This window comes from Chaetodon trifascialis, chromosome 3 (genome assembly GCF_039877785.1).
Source record: "Chaetodon trifascialis isolate fChaTrf1 chromosome 3, fChaTrf1.hap1, whole genome shotgun sequence".
In the NCBI taxonomy this organism is placed as follows: Eukaryota; Metazoa; Chordata; class Actinopteri; order Chaetodontiformes; family Chaetodontidae; genus Chaetodon; species Chaetodon trifascialis.
Genome location: NC_092058.1, coordinates 13,542,564 through 13,558,666, shown reverse-complemented (window position 1 = coordinate 13,558,666; position 16,103 = coordinate 13,542,564). Strand labels below are relative to the sequence as shown.

Sequence of the window (16,103 nt, the reverse complement as noted above, 5' to 3'; positions counted from 1 at the left end):
CTCTCTGTTAATAAATACATTAAATCTGCAATATCAAAGAGAAAAGAAATGCACATGGTTTCACTTCAATTGATATTGAAAACCAGTGAGCAAGCACACCCACAGTGAACACATATTGCTGTTTTCATGTATAGGAGGAGATCAGAGATTGAGATAGTGAGGGTGCAAAGATTCAATTCTTGCTTTTGGAGACATGGGAGTGGAGTGATGACATGACTGGCAGCAACTTCCGGAGGAACTTTGAGGGGTAAAAAAAAAACAAAACAAAAAAAACGCTTTTGACCCCCTGTTGCTTTGCGCAGGGCGGCTTGACGTGCAGCTCTCCGCTGAGCGGCGCGAGCAGCTTCAAGTTCATTCAGTGTTAAAAACTCTTAAAAATCATCGAATTATCATCAAAACATTTGCTGCACTGGTGCACGCACACACAGACATCATACACCGTGCATCACACAAGCGCGCACACACGCCTCCCCTCCTCTCTGCATCATAGCCCGCTGTTACCATCACACGTTCACGTAATACTCCCGTGAACAAGCTGACTTGTTGGAAATGCTCGAGGATCATAAATCTCTCTGATAGCAGGCTGGCTGTAAAATCAGTGGAAGGAAAAAGTGAAGCCTCGCCTGGAAACATACTAAAATATTAGACAGAGGATTGGATTATTGATTACTAGCCTACCAGTTTACTTCACTGAAGGTAAGTGAGCGCAATTTGCGTAATCTTTGGCTCACTGTGGTACGAATGCAGCCCTCTGCTGCCAAAAACGCGAGAAGTGAAGATTGTTGAGGAATGATCTGCGAGCTTTATTCATTCCGTGTCTATCGTTTGGGCCACCGTGGACACATGATTGATTGCGAAAACTTTTGCGGCAATGGAACATTTTGGGTCGAGATATCAGACGCGCTCATGTGATTGAAGAAACCTGCAGGATAGTTTTCATGTGCGGCTGCAACATGAGTCTAATTTGACTGATGCGCAAATACGGTGTGTTTAAACTGGCAATGCTGCCTGAGCGGCGTGGTTGTACGTTAATTAGCAATCGGAACATGCTTTTGCTTTTAAAGTTCACGCATAATTGTGCTCATTCAACAAGTTAATTCACAATATGAGCTTGACAGTCGGCGAGGACTTGCTCAAACTGCGCCTCTGCTTTTACATAAGGGATGCTCTTGATGCACTCAGACTGCAGCACCTCTTGAGTTCACATTTTCACCGTCCTACAGTCTCGCGGTGTCCCTGCCTCCTTGTCATTATTTGTCATCATTTGACACCCAAAGAGCTTGTGATTGCAATACCCACTTTCCCAAACCTAAACCGCCGCTTCGTGCACCTCAGAGGGAGAGTAGGTCTGTCATACTGTCCACTGAAAAAGATTAAAAAAAAAAAAAAAAAAGTGTGGACCTCCAAAGGTCTTTGCAAGGGTTCTAGTGTAGATTTCATTTCAGCATAGGAGAGCTGCACTTCCCCAATGCTGATCCCTTCCAGGGCACCACATCAACTGAACATATGTGTAAACTGTGCAAAAAAAAAAAAAAAAGTTTGAGAAGCCCTGCTGCACAGCCAGCTGGTGTGATGCAGGAAGCAGTAGAGCTGTATGGTGACATGAGGAGAAACGTTGTGCTAGAGCACACTAAAGGCAGAAAACACTTCGCAGGGGTTCTGTAGTCACAATGTGACACCGTACCAAAGATATCTGGCTCATTTATGAATGGCTAATCTGTAAGGATTGAGCAAAATTTAAGGTTTATTGAGGAAAATGGTTGAAAACATTGAGATATGAACCCCCAGTGCATGCTGCTGCATGTTGCACTGCTTTTCAGAAAAACTGCCGCACACCTTCCCTTTTTTTTTTTTTTTTTTTTTATAGGTGTCTGTTTTTTCCTCCTCCTCTTAGCCTTGATGGCTCTTCTGAGAAACAGTGAAAGATTCGTCATTGAACAGAATGCTCAAAAGGCTTATCTGAATAGAGCTGTGGCCTTTTGTTTACGTAACAGGCTTCACACTGGATTGGATGTGTTACCTGGCTCACGGTGTTTGTGCCACTGGGCATTCGGCTATACTTGATTTAAAGTAGCTGCCAGAAAACAGGAGCGCACACACACTGTCTTCAGATTGAGGCGGTGAATTAAATGTATATAGAATAATTATTCCTTGTTATTGTTTTTGATATTCTGGAGGGCTTTGCTTGTAAACTCAGATCAGTAAATGGAGTTTCAGTCACATAAAGTGTCAGTGGTCTCGGGCAGTAATGTGGATGAGTACGCAGAGACCTGTTCTGTGCACACAGTACCATGGCGCATACTGTATCACTTGGTGACCATGGCAACAAAACAACATCAGAAGAAAGTGGTCAGATGAGCCAGCGATGCCAGAAGAAGAGATGAATGGTGTACTCAAAGCATTGCAGAGCCAAACACAAAGGCGACCTGATTCACACTCATCAAAATGTCCTTCCTCTCTCTGGACTTTGAGAAAAACAAGAAAGACAAGCCCATCTCTCTGCTGCTGTTCGCAATGATATGATGTCCTTGAAAATGAAAGCGGGAGCATCTACCTTGTGTTCACAGCCAGCAAGAGCGACATTTAGACCATAAATGAGGCATTACAGGCTTTAAAATTTGGCTCAAACAGCATCACCACCATCTGCCCCCTGTCACCAAGCCTTTCCCTTTGAAGAGGCTCCGCAGTGGCCAAATCCACGCCTCCATCTGGCCTGCTGCCAATGTCTGACATGAGTTTGACATAATAATAATCACATAATGATTATTTAATCGACAAAAGACACAAAATCACTTGTACGTAGTGATGTTTATAAAATGTAGCAAATAAAAACACACAAATGTTCTTCCATCTTCATTTAGTCATCAAGGAAAATGTAACCGACTGTGCGACTCTGTTCCCTTAGTGCCCCAAACTGCATTCAAAAAAATCCCTCAGAAATTTCAGTTCTTACTTCATAAATATCCTCCTCCTCCCACACACACACACACACACACACACACACACACACACACACACACACACACACACACACACACACACACACACACACACACACACACACGCACACACACACACACACACAGAGTTACATAGCTCTCCTTGGACACTGACAAAGTGTGCTAGTAGGACCCACAACAATCTGTAACAAGGCAACAGTAAACAATATCCATAAAAATGAGCAGCCACTTCAGGGAAAACCAAAAGGCATCATCCAATTTTCATCTCAGTTGGTCAGCTCGACTCAGCAGACGTAATCAGTTATGGTGATTCAAAGTTAGAAAGCAGTCTACAAGCATGATCCAAAACAGTTTGGACGCCGTGTAAAAGACAGAATGTGGTAATTTGCTAATCCTTTTTGACATATGCTTTTTTGTAAATATTTGCTTATTCTGAATAAGCAAGCAAGGATGGAGAGAGGTTCACCACTTTGTGAACACATGATTGTATAAAGGATATTATTACATGGGCTCAGGAACACTGTGTAAAACTGTTGTCGGTCTGCAAATGACTGCATTCTGTTTTTGTTTACGTTTTACGCAGCGTCCCAACTTTTGTGGAATCAAGGTTGTAGCTGGATTACATTAAGAAGCTTCATGTCAATTTGACATTGAGTTGATCCTTATAGGAACTTAAAAATCTCTCTTAAACTAACATCAGTAAACACATTTGGGGAAACCTAAAACCTCATAATTTTTTATGACCACATGTAAATATGTTAAACATGAATTAAGTAGTGGATTGATATGTGGAGGGCTCATGTTGTCCAGATCTAAATGAAAACTCTGAAAATATGAATTTTGAATTTAATACACACATATCAGGACTGTTTCTGAACAGTTTTGGGGGCCCTAAGCAACATTTTACACTGACCCCTCTGGCTCAAGCCTTAAGGCCCCCAGTCATTTTAATGCCCCTGAATAAAAAAAAGATGACGGGGCATGCATTATTATCAATTAAGCTATTAATTAACAAATAAACCACAATATGAAAACTGGAAAAAAAATAAGTTAAAGAAAATGAAATTTCACAAATATTAGGAAAAGAGAAAAACATAATCGATTCATTGCATCGTTTAGTATAATTTCCAAGGTTAGTTGTGCTTGTGTAACAAGTTGAAGATGTGTGAGACTGGAGTCCTCATAAGCCCAATTACTTTATGTTTTAACTCCAAGAACATTGTCCCAAAATTCATCATTTTTCGAAATTTTGTCAAAATCAAGTCGGAGTGCGCAGAAAATAATCCCTCCAATTTGTGTCAAAGCGGAACCAGCAGTGTCTGACAGGTGTTGGAGCGAAGCGTGTTCGATTTTAAGTTCCAACATTTCCCCGCGGGGTAGTCGGTGTAGTTCTGCAACAGTGTGAAGATGCATCATCCATCTTTTGCTTTTATCCTTCAAAATTAGACCTGTGGTGGGCGTCTGAGATGTCACCTGAGATACCATACTTTACAGGTGGATAGAGAAATGAATTAATGATAGACTTACATCATTTCTCAGTACTGTAAATATCAATGCCCATAAACTCAAGGTTTTTCGGACCCTTAGGCTGTCATAATGTTCTAATCTAATATAATATAATATAATATAATATAACTGCCATGGCCTATAGTCTTTTCTGATTAATCAGAGTCCAGCTTTTAATGTGTTCCACATGTGTGTCATTCATTTTCCAGGAAACATATGAGACAACAGCTTTATGATCCTAGTATGTCCCTTCAATACCTGCACAATTAGAACAAGCACTTCATGTCAGGCCAGTTTCATTTCAATACCCCCACATCACATGTTCTCACTTAATAATAAACATTGTGCATCAGTTCGATTAATCTCTTCTCCTGTAGGCTGCAACTTTGATAACTCTGACTATGGCGTGAACCCCTCTGTTGGCCTGGGGACAGTGACACATATCCTGAAGTGTGTGAACAAGCTGATTTGAATCCTGGTCTACAGGAGGTGGCAGTGGGCCAAGTACCCCGACCTCATAAGCTCCTCTCCTGTCTTAATCTGTGTGAAATATGTTAGCTGTTGCTCTCATAATAACACAATACTTATTATCCTGATTAGCAAAAATAGAAATAAGAATACCAACATACAGAATAACTCATTTTTGTAACATGACTCTGGATCTTATGGTTTGTATATTTTGGCGATTATCATTTGAAAGCAAAAGGATCTAAACGGAGGAGGCTTTATCTTTACCTGCTTTATGCTAATGTTAAATTAATTGGCCACAGATTTGAAATCTGTTAAGCAAAAGCAGCAGCTCTGCCTTTGCCATTATCCCCCAAGGGTGTCCACAGTTAAGTTTGCTCAGTGCTGAGCTCTGCGACAGTCTGGATTTGAAACAGCATTTACCTTCCCATTAATGAAGAACACTTCATTCAGATCTTTCAAAAGGCGAAGATAAAAGACCCCTGATTCAGCAATAGTCAAGTGCCTCCATCTTTTTCTTCTCCTGATGAAGGAGAACTGCCTTTTGTCGTGCTTTGAAAAGAGGAAAAACAAATGAGCACAAAATTCTGTCTGACTTATCATACTTACTGTTTAGTGTTTGATGCACCGTGGTACTGCGAGCCAAGCTTCGATTCGAGATCAGGTGTAGGGATCTATGAGTCACTCCGAGGTCGAAGGATTGCATTAAATGGACTCTCATCGGCCTCGCCCCTTGACTCTGCTTGGCATGCACGCCATTGTTTGACTTTGTGAGGTGGCTATTAGTGGTGTGGTTACTTTGAGAGACAGAGGCCACCAGCGTGTGACCAAAGAGGCTTATTCAAGACACTAAGAAGCTTAGCTTTGTAAATGATATGATGAATATTTGGTTAAAGACAACAAATCTGATGCGGCCTGCTGATTGAATACACCCTGAAAAAACTAAATGCAAGAGCTAAGGCATAACAAAAAGGTGTGTGTGTGTGTGTGTGTGTGTGTGTGTGTGTGTGTGTGTGTGTGTGTGTGTGTGTGTGTGTGTGTGCTTCTATTGGTATGAGTGTGCGCCATGCACAGGATTGAGGCATGTATTATGAAAAGAAATGATTCTGATACCAGGCAGCGCAGTTGTGTGAATCTAGGTGAGAGCCAGAAAAACATACTAATGGTGAGTCTGGGTATTGTTCTTGCAGGATTCATGCAGAGGATGTGATTTAGCCGGAGCTTATCTCCCAAATGCTCATCATACTCCAGACTAATGGTGTACAAGCAGCCCTCCTATTTAGAGCAGAGGGAACGCTATTGTATGCTGCATGTTGATCAGACAGTGTGCTGAAATACATCATTATTCGGGCTATAGTGCCACAGTAAGAGATGGACTCTTTGTTTGAGCACTTTGCGGCATTCTCCGAGCCTCTTTGCTCACCCCTGGGAAACATTTACTTTACTTGCGTGCATACCTCTGGAAAAAAAATATAGCCCTGAGTAGAAATGTCTGGGCCGAGCTTTAAACAATAAAGAAAATGGCTGAATTGAGGAGACTTGATCCCTTTGGCTACTCCAAGCTGACCTCCAAATGCACTTTGACAAGATTAAAGCCAGTCTGGGTTAGTGTGAGACTGGCAGGAGCTTTACTCTTTACCTCATGAAGTGATAGAGGCTGTAATCGTAATGTTTGCTTGCAATGACATGCAGTACAGTTAAATCAGTGTCATCAGTGTTTTGTTGGCTCAACTTGTGTTTAAAATCCAAACTACAGAACCATTTTGATCATTGGAAGTGAGCTTTAGGGTGGAGAGACAGCCTCATTCCGGACCACTTCCTCTTAATCCTGGCTACTCTATTACATTTTAGATTACAAGATCCAACTTAAATGCAACACCTTATGCTTTCCAGTCTGAAAGGAAGAAAATCAATAGTACATCGATAGTAATGCCATAGATATTGAACGTAGCTGAGGACGTTTTTTATACAGCCGCAGTGACTTTTGGTTGTTAATTCCAATAACTCTTCCTCTGGCGGTGACTCAAATAGTATTAAGACTGACAGTTGGTCCATACTGGCCCATGCTGAGAAGTATGAGCAGTTCCAGAGGGAAATATATCCATAAATGAAGTTAGCGTGAACAGGTGGACTATCTTGTTCCAAATTTCTCTCCTTCAGTAATTTCAGAAATGTCTTCAGCTTGTTTTGCTTGTGTAATTCTTCTGGCAAAGGATGATTTAACACATGTCAATGCGTGACATGCCTGTCCTTGAGAGCCAAGCGAGAGTTACATAACAAAAGCTGCTGAGCACAGTGTGGTCTTGATACCGATAGATTAGAACTAATAAGTGTTGGTGTTTTTCATCAAGGAAAAGGTGAAGTTACCAATGTCAGACCATCTCTTCCAGTCCCACAGACATGTACAGAGCACTGTGGTTCTGTTTATTAATGCTTTACCAATGCTACGGTTTGAAAAACTGACATATTCGCAACAATTTTGACTTGGAGAGAGAAGAAGTAGAGAGAAGATCATTTAGTCTGTCTTAAAGAAGACAGAAAGAGACTTGCAGCTTCGTCAGCGCCGGTTAAAAAACTTCATGGGTTGTTTTTTTTCTCCCTGCATTATATGGATCAAAGACAGATATGCTCTATTAAATCAGCATCAACAAACAGTTTTAAATCAGGAAAATCAGTGCAAACAGACTCTCTTTAGTCATAACAACCAAGCAACTTACACAAGGTAACACTTATTATATGAGCTTCACGGCGGAGCTCTGCAGAGACTGGATCACAGGCTAATGAGTCCCCTTGTGGACAGTCGCACACTGTATACACAGCCTACTGTCTTCAACTAAAGTTCCTCTCTCTTGATTTACAAAATGATCAAAACATGAGAACGTCTGCCGAGGCTGCTGCTTCGAAGTAATAAACAGGGATAAAGCGCATTAGTAGACCGTCCTCTTACCGTGCGCATTCTTCAAATTCAATTTTTATATTCATAAGATCACTCTTTGTTGTATTACAGATATTACTGGATGCTAAAGCCAGGAGAAATCTCTGCCTCTGGTAGGGTCTTGACTGAGGCTCCAGACATCACCTCAGTCAGAATTTCTCTACTCCCACTCTTCTGTGCTGGCTGCCATTTCTACTGTAAGGCCTGCCAAAAAAACTGGGTCTGCTTTCCATACAAGCATCCTATTTCACCAGAAATATTCAGCTGCCAGTGGTGGACCTGTGTAGTATTCTGCTCCGCAGCTGCAGCAATTAGAGTCACTGTCATTTACAACAACAGGATCCACGAGCAGCTGCTTGCACATCTTGTGTCTTTTACTAAAAACACACATCAGAGAGTTACTGATGGAGGAGATATTTTAGTTAGAACACGAAATGCACTTGGAGCTCATCAGAAAAACATGTTGCAACAAATCAGCCAGTGTTAGTTCATGGTAGTTCTCCAGTTTTCATGTTATAAAAAGGCAGCAGGGTTATGTTATTTATTATTAAGTTGTTTATTCATTTATTAAGGCTGTGAAATTGGCATATGAATGTGTTAAAGGACTTCTTGCGGGTGAACTTCATTTGTTGGGCTTCTGCTGTCTGCTGTGTAGAAGTGTAATGTCGCATAAAATGATTATCTTATTGTGATATTTATGATGCGTTACCAGATATACAGCAGCAGGCAGCCGCGTTACAGCAAAAGGGACCACAATTTATTTATTCAAGGTTATTTAGCATTGCTGCAGACTGTTAGAGTTTTTAACATACCATTCATATTGTGTTATCAGTTTCCTTTTCCATTGTGGGCAATGGTGCATCTCTGCTCTAATGTATTTCCATATGAGTTCTTGCATCAAGGTGATAATGTACCTTGTTTTTCAGTTCTTCTATCCATAGAGTTTCTCAAAAGAATAATAGGAAAGTAAATCTATGGTAAATGATGTCTGAAATTTCATAGACCGCATCCCTCACCCCTGCCGTTAAAGCAGGTGACTCCAAATAGTGCTACAGGAAATCTAACCTGATTTTACTGTATATGTAAAGGTAGATTGTTACGCTGATTTGCTTTTCAAACATTTCGCTCTTCTGCTTAATTAATGTAAGATTCTCAGAGAATGTGGATGCTGTGGGCTAGTCTGAAGCACAGCGTGCACGTCATAATAACTGTGGGCAACTTCATCCTCCACTGGCTCGCTATAGCAGAAATTAAAACACAAAACTCTTCTGCGCTCGTTCCACCAGAGCTGGCGAGTTAATAGCTTTCTCAACTTTCAAGAGTCTTTCAAAATGTGAAAAGAGGAGACAAAAGTTACAGCCACAACGCAGGGTCAAGTCCATCTGAATATATTCCACTGTGGACTGTGGACAAATGAATAATGCTGCTGCTGCTGCTGCAGAGCTGACACGCTGCAAAGTGGAATGAAACAAGCACTCACTGAGGAAGATTACGTTACTTGAAAATCTCATTTGTATGTTGTTTCGCTCTTGTGGTAATTTGAAGTGATTTGCTCAAGATCAATTACACGTGCCTATTCTCGGATGGATGACCGAAAAGGTTTCGGAGAGAGAGAAATAATCACCTGCCCAAACTGCTACCGATAAATGTTGATTTACTGCATTCATTTTATGTTAAGCGCCGTCACTGAACCACAGTTTCTTCTGTTTCTATCGTTGCCACTAATGAAACAGTTTATTACAACAATACATCCACAGTCGTATTGTTTTACATTATTCAGTAACGAGACTATAAGCAATTCAGGTGCTCATGTGTTCTTCGTGCTGTGCAGATGCCGGTCTCTGAAAATGACGCTGTGCTGTGCAGATAAATCTAACAGGCTTCATCTTGTTGACAGGTTGTGTTGAGCCGGGACATTCCCTGGCTAGGGCACGAGCTGCCATGCCATTTGGTTGTCTGACACTCGGGGAGAAGAAGGATTACAACAATCCCTCAGAGGTGACCGACAAGTATGACCTGGGACAAATTGTTAAATCGTGAGTACATCTGTTTTGTAATATTGATAAACCAGCACAGAGTATTAAGAAACGTGTTCCCAGTAAGGTGTTTATGTCATCTTTTTAACAGAGAGGAGTTTTGTGAGATATTCCGGGCGAAGGATAGGAACACCTTGAAAATGTACACCTGTAAAAAGTTCCACAAAAAGGATGGAAGGAAAGTGAGGAAGGCTGCCAAGAACGAGATAATGATCTTAAAGATGTAAGTGAAGTTTTAAGCTCCTTATTGTAGAGCTTACATGTCTGAGGCACTGTCCTGGCATTGAGACATGCTGGAATCACAGATGATCAGATGAACGTCTTTCCTCAGGTCAAAGCAAAGACGTCACAAAGTTTGGTGCAAAAAAAAGTTTCATCTTTGTGCTCTCTAGGAGTAATACACAGTGACAGTAGAGGCAATCTCATGCAGGTTTTACTGTTAAACGAAGCCATGTTTGTAGTGAACGTCTACGTTTTTCTTACTATAAAAAAATGTGATTAAAAAAAGACCAAAACTAACAATAAATTGATCGATGATCAGCATTGACTGCGTAGCCAAATCTTGATATAAATCCTCAGTGCCATACATCAGGTTATTTTTAGTAGGGCCGGCCAAACTTTTTCTCCAGCAGGGCCAAAACAGTGTGCATGAACCAAAAGCAAACAAGTACTGTCCCCTTAATTGACTGACTTCCTGCCTGCTGCGCTCAGATTACGAAAAAAAATTATATATAAATTGCATTTTTTTTATTACTACAAGTATGTGGTGGGCGAGCCACCTTCGGCCTGTGGGCCCCCCTTTGGGCAGCCCTGATTTGGAGTCAATGCCACATACACCCTCCACCATCCTGCTGCAATACTACTGCACCTAATCTGCAAATACACTATTTACTCCTGTTTGGTCAACATTTGCTAAGAACTACAGTGCCAGCTGTTTGGGGAAATTACTGATCCTTGTTTTATTTTCAAATTAAATAAGTTTGTTTTCCTGTTTTTAATAGATTCATGTCTTCAGTGGGAACAAATGGGTTTGGGGCTGAGTGCCACATACAGGGTTGGGAAGTCAGAAAGTATTAAGTGATGATTGGATTTGCTGACAGTATTAAAAATATAGACTACCACCAGCCTGATCATTTAAAATAGTCTGAAGGGCTGTTATAGCATCATACAAGGTACCATTGTGCTGTGGAAATTATTGTTGCTGCAATTTAGTCACATGTACCAAGAACAATACCAAGTAAAGGCCAACGGATCCACTAGCAATTGAAAGGATATTGTAATTATCAATATACACGACCAGAATAAAGTCCATCATAAAGTAATATTAGGCGATGGTGATCGTTCAGCATTAAAAAGCCTGAAATTACATATTATTATGGTGATTTGTTATTACCTGTGAAGTGATGGCCCAGTCAACAGGTGTCTTAAAAATTCACCCTCACATAGCTTTACTGTGATGCTGGGAGTTTTCAAAGCTGCTGAAAAATTGTAATAATAAAATGAATTTGTCAATTTTACCGCAAGTGTCTGAATGTAAAGCTCTACAGCTGGACTCTATTTATGGCTCATTTTAACCCCACTTACATCCCTCCATTCTCGCCCCCTCCTGTTACTCTCTTCACCCTTCTTCCTGCTTTTCAAAGGATAAAACATCATAACATCCTCCAGCTGGTTGACGCTTTTGAAACCAAGAAAGAGTACTTCCTTTTTCTGGAGCTGTGAGTATTATTGGCGGCACTTGAGAGAAAATGCTGGCACAGACTGGCGTGCACTTCCCCAACAGAAACTGATGTTTTATTCAACATGTGACAATTTTTGTGCATTCTCGCCATCAACAAGTGACATGCGTTTAACCCAGTGGTTCCGTCTCTTTAGCGCTACAGGCAGAGAGGTGTTTGACTGGATCTTAGATCAAGGATACTACTCCGAGAGGGACACCAGCAATGTTATGAGGCAGGTGCTGGAAGCTGTAGCTTACCTGCACTCTCTGAAAATTGTCCACAGAAATTTGAAGGTATATTACACTGGTGACACCTAGTGAGAAATAATGGCATTTCACCACAAAATACTATGTGTGAGTAAAGGCTCTGCAGCAATGCTTTCCAGTTTGATGAACCTTTATTTGTTTACTCATACAGCTGGAGAACTTGGTGTACTTTAATCGTTTGAAGCACTCCAAAATTGTTATCAGCGACTTCCAATTGGCAAAACTGGAAAATGGACTCATTAAGGACCCATGTGGGACTCCAGAATATCTTGGTAAGTGACATAAAACCAGAGTGCAGATGAATGATGATAATGAATGTGTTAATGTGTTGGCAATCATACAGCAGAAAGAGACATTGATCAGTTAGTTAAAGCTGTTTTTTGCTTTCAGCTCCTGAGGTTGTTGGGAGGCAGAGATATGGAAGACCTGTGGACTGCTGGGCCATAGGTGTCATCATGTATATACTGTAAGTGCAATGTGTTCACACATATGCTGCAGTCATGTTCTTAAGTGACTTTATCACAAACGTGTGTTGTCCCATAATGCTCTCATTCTGCCAACGCAATAGTTTGTCTGGAAACCCTCCTTTCTATGATGACGCTGATGAAGATGACTCTGACAATCGTGACAAGAACCTTTTCCTAAAGATTTTGTCTGGGGACTATGAATTCGATTCACCATATTGGGATGACATTTCAGATTCTGGTAAGAGATAATCAGTTTGTGAAAATGTATATGAATCTAATTGTTTTTTGCGAGTTACAGATGACGCGGCACGGTGGCGCAAGCAGGTAGTGCCCCTGCCTCACAGCAAGAAGGTTGCTGGTTCGATCCCCGGGTCGGGCTGGGCCTTTCTGTGCATGCGTTGGTTCTCTCCGGGTACTCCGGCTTGTATGTTGCCCTGCAATCAACTGGCGACTGGTCCAGGGTGTACCCTGCCTCTCACCCTCTGACAGGGCGTTATTATTATACACACTCTATATTAAGGGACATATATTCACCATTAACTAGTTGCTTATTTGCCTGAATTTTAGTATATAGACTTTTTATTAGTATTTGTAACTCTTATTAACTTCCTTTCTTACCATCAAGAAGCAGTAATTAGGAGATATTGAGGGAAACTCTTAGTTAATGGCCAAGTATTTGTAGAAAATGGTCATGCAGAATAAGGCATTAATAAGAGCTTTATAATGACTAATAAAGAGCCAATATGCTGCTAATATGCACACATATGTTTGTTTTACAGCCAAAAACTTGGTGGCATCCTTGATGGAAGTGGACCAAGATCAGCGACTGACTGCACAGGAAGCGATTGCCCATGAATGGTAAAAAAAATACCGAGTGAATCAAATTATGAACACCAACAAAACATGAGTTACGAACTTTGTTATAAGTACCACAAATATCGTCACATGCAGGGAAAAGAGAAAAAAATCTTCTCATGTTCCTTCTCTCAGGATTTCTGGAAATGCCGCCTCAGACAAGAACATCAAGGATGGTGTTTGTGCACAAATAGAAAAGAACTTTGCCAAAGCCAAGTGGAAGGTAATTCTTCTCATATATCAATCCATTTTAGCTCATATATTATTTATTATTACACATTTCAGACAAAATGGCAGTAGTGTCCATAATCATGACCCAAGTCCCCAGCTAGGAGGACTGTACTGCAATACTGAACTTTCCATATGTGTTAATTTTTTCATAATATTACCACCATCTGAAACTGAATATATATACTGTATTCACTGCTATTAGTATCTATGGTAACTTTAAACAAGTCTGTACATTTATCCATTCATAACCTTACAGGTATCACCCTTATTTTCCATTAACATAATGAACTTTTTATTTCTTAATTGTTTAAAACATGTTTATATATGCTTTGACTCAACTGCTGTTTGAAACTGTTCCAGAGCCTAAAAAATATTAAAAACAAAAAAAAAGTAGTAATCAAAGTATAAGGCAGCCTTCCACAGCTTTACTTTTATTAGAATATGATTGCTGACACATTTCAGTCAGAGGCCATCCTCAGCGCCTGCATCAGTATCAGTTGGTATACTATCACTTAATTTGAACCCACCATATCTTGTCATGACTCACAGAAAGCTGTCAGAGTGACCACCCTCATGAAGAGACTCCGAGCGTCTGAGCAGGGTGATTCTGCAGCCTCTGGCCTCGCTGCAGGGGCTGCAGCTGACCCCAACACGCCCGGTGGCGCTCCTGCTCCCCTGGCCGGCGGCAGCGACGGTGTTGCTGCCAGCATAAAGGCTGCTCTTAGTGAAAAGGCTCCTGACACACAGACTGCCGCCATCTCTGCGCTCTCCCTGCCCAGCGCAGGCAGACAGGAGGAGCAGCCACAGGCACGGTGCAACGGTGATGTCCCCCAAATGCTGCCACAGAGAAAGGGAGATTAGGCGTCGCACGAACACAAGAAGAGGACCCTTGCCAGCTAACAAGCACATGTGCAGTAGAGCCAATAAATTTGGCATGATGATAAGACATGTCTGTTCGACTGTCCCCCAGTTCGCAGAATGATTTCACCGTGCATTTCATCATTTTTGCCTCCTGTACTGATTGGTCTATTGAATAGTGTTCTCCACTCTCCCTTGTTATTTTGTGTACAAGTCCCTTTAAAGCTAGTTGCAAAGTAGCTCTTCTGTTGTTTCCTTTCCCCTGAAAACTGTAAAAACTCTCAGTGTAATTTAGTGAAACCAACTCATCTGAATTCATCCGCTCATTGTATATAGGTGTATCTGTCTGTTTCAACAAGTCGCTAATTTTCAGCTTCAGAACTTAAAACCCTGAGTTCATGTCTTGTGACTTAAAATTATGAGTTGAAAGATTTGGAAAATTGATCATTTCAAAATTGGAAAATATGTGGATTTATTAGCATAGTTTCACAAAGGTGTAATACTGACACACCAATGACAGGTCATTAGGTAACATTCAGACACATATTATGAACTAATGGATTTGACTTAACACCCAGACTAGATATCTGCTGATTTATCTTCGGTGCAGTATAACGTCAGTCAACTTACAATTTTACGGCAGCAAGAAAGCATATTTTTAAGTTTAAGTGCCTTAATATTTGTTGCAGCAATGTACTGAAATGTTTCAAGAGAAACAACTTGATTATAGTTGCTTATTGATTTCTTTGAAATATTTTAGCTGTTTTCCTTTGCCTTTATGTTTAGTTTTACGCTGCTGTATTGATTCTTGTGTTCTGTCCTCTTTCACACTTCAATTACAACACAGAAAACTACATTTAGAGCATTGTATGTGCAGTGGTGTTTTAGCTGTTGTTGTGTTGTTACTTGTAATTAGTAAGTTTCAGAGTTTATAGCTGAGTCCACATACTGTACCACTATGTATATTTGCATTGTATACATGTGTATTTTTTTATTTGCGTGTTTATTTAGCAACATTTAGCTGAGCTAACAGGTTGCTACCGCGCTTGTGAATGAATAAAATGAGCAATACTAATATTGCTGAAACTGTGACATTTTTCTCAAGTTGTCCTTCACTGACAGTATTACAGTACTATTAAACAAGACAAGCCACTCCACCAAACACCATTTCACTTTCATCCAAATATTTGTTGCAGAAAATACAAGCTTGGTCATCAGAAGAATAGCTGCACTTTTTGTCAATATTTTGAAGAAAACTTCAGAAAAAATGTTTGTTAACACAGATGCTTCAAGAGGAGATATGTGATATTTGAATGCTCCTATCAGAATAAAATCAACATGCAATATCATTTTTAGAGGCCACCAAACCAAGATTTTCTAGTAGTTGATGTTAATTAACACAGGATCAATAATGAATGCAAGTTATGCACTGATATGCATATCTTCCATCTAATAAAATGGCCCAGTCAAGGTTAATCTTCACTATGGCTTCAGGGGACTGATATAATCTTTTCTCTTTTTTTGTGAAACTAGAGAAATTACATAGATAAAGGTACTGTGGTGCATCAAAGAGACAGTGGTTTGATGAGTGTCCAATCATTCTCTTACACTGATTTTGCCACTAACATTTGTTTATCAAAGACTAAAATGCTCCAATTTCAGCATTAAGATTTATTTATTTAAAGATGAAATATGGGTCATGTGGTGGAATTTCTTATGTGGCCTGAAATATACCTTTTTTTAAGTACTTTATTCATCCTTAATGGAGGGAATTCAATTTTTACGATTTTAATAACTGCT

General features: G+C 40.4%; 1 protein-coding gene across 1 annotated transcript; it reads left to right on the top strand.

Annotated features, from left to right (window-relative positions):
- Window positions 1–504: 504 nt before the first annotated feature.
- LOC139329390 (caM kinase-like vesicle-associated protein) lies at window positions 505–15,395 on the top strand. Its single transcript, XM_070959690.1, has 11 exons — window positions 505–696; window positions 9,767–9,905; window positions 9,997–10,128; window positions 11,549–11,623; window positions 11,781–11,919; window positions 12,044–12,164; window positions 12,283–12,358; window positions 12,461–12,597; window positions 13,139–13,217; window positions 13,350–13,437; window positions 13,995–15,395. Exons 2-11 carry the CDS (start codon window positions 9,811–9,813, stop codon window positions 14,304–14,306), a joined length of 1,254 nt encoding a protein of 417 aa, XP_070815791.1. The 5' UTR covers window positions 505–696; window positions 9,767–9,810; the 3' UTR covers window positions 14,307–15,395.
- Window positions 15,396–16,103: the final 708 nt, after the last annotated feature.

Excerpts from the sequence above, each read along its gene's own strand:
- LOC139329390 (XM_070959690.1), top strand. The coding sequence starts at position 9,811 with ATGCCATTTGGTTGTCTGACACTCGGGGAGAAGAAGGATTACAACAAT. Across the intron at positions 11,624-11,780 it reads TACTTCCTTTTTCTGGAGCT|CGCTACAGGCAGAGAGGTGT; the intron begins GTGAGTATTATT and ends CCGTCTCTTTAG. Across the intron at positions 12,598-13,138 it reads GGATGACATTTCAGATTCTG|CCAAAAACTTGGTGGCATCC; the intron begins GTAAGAGATAAT and ends TTTGTTTTACAG.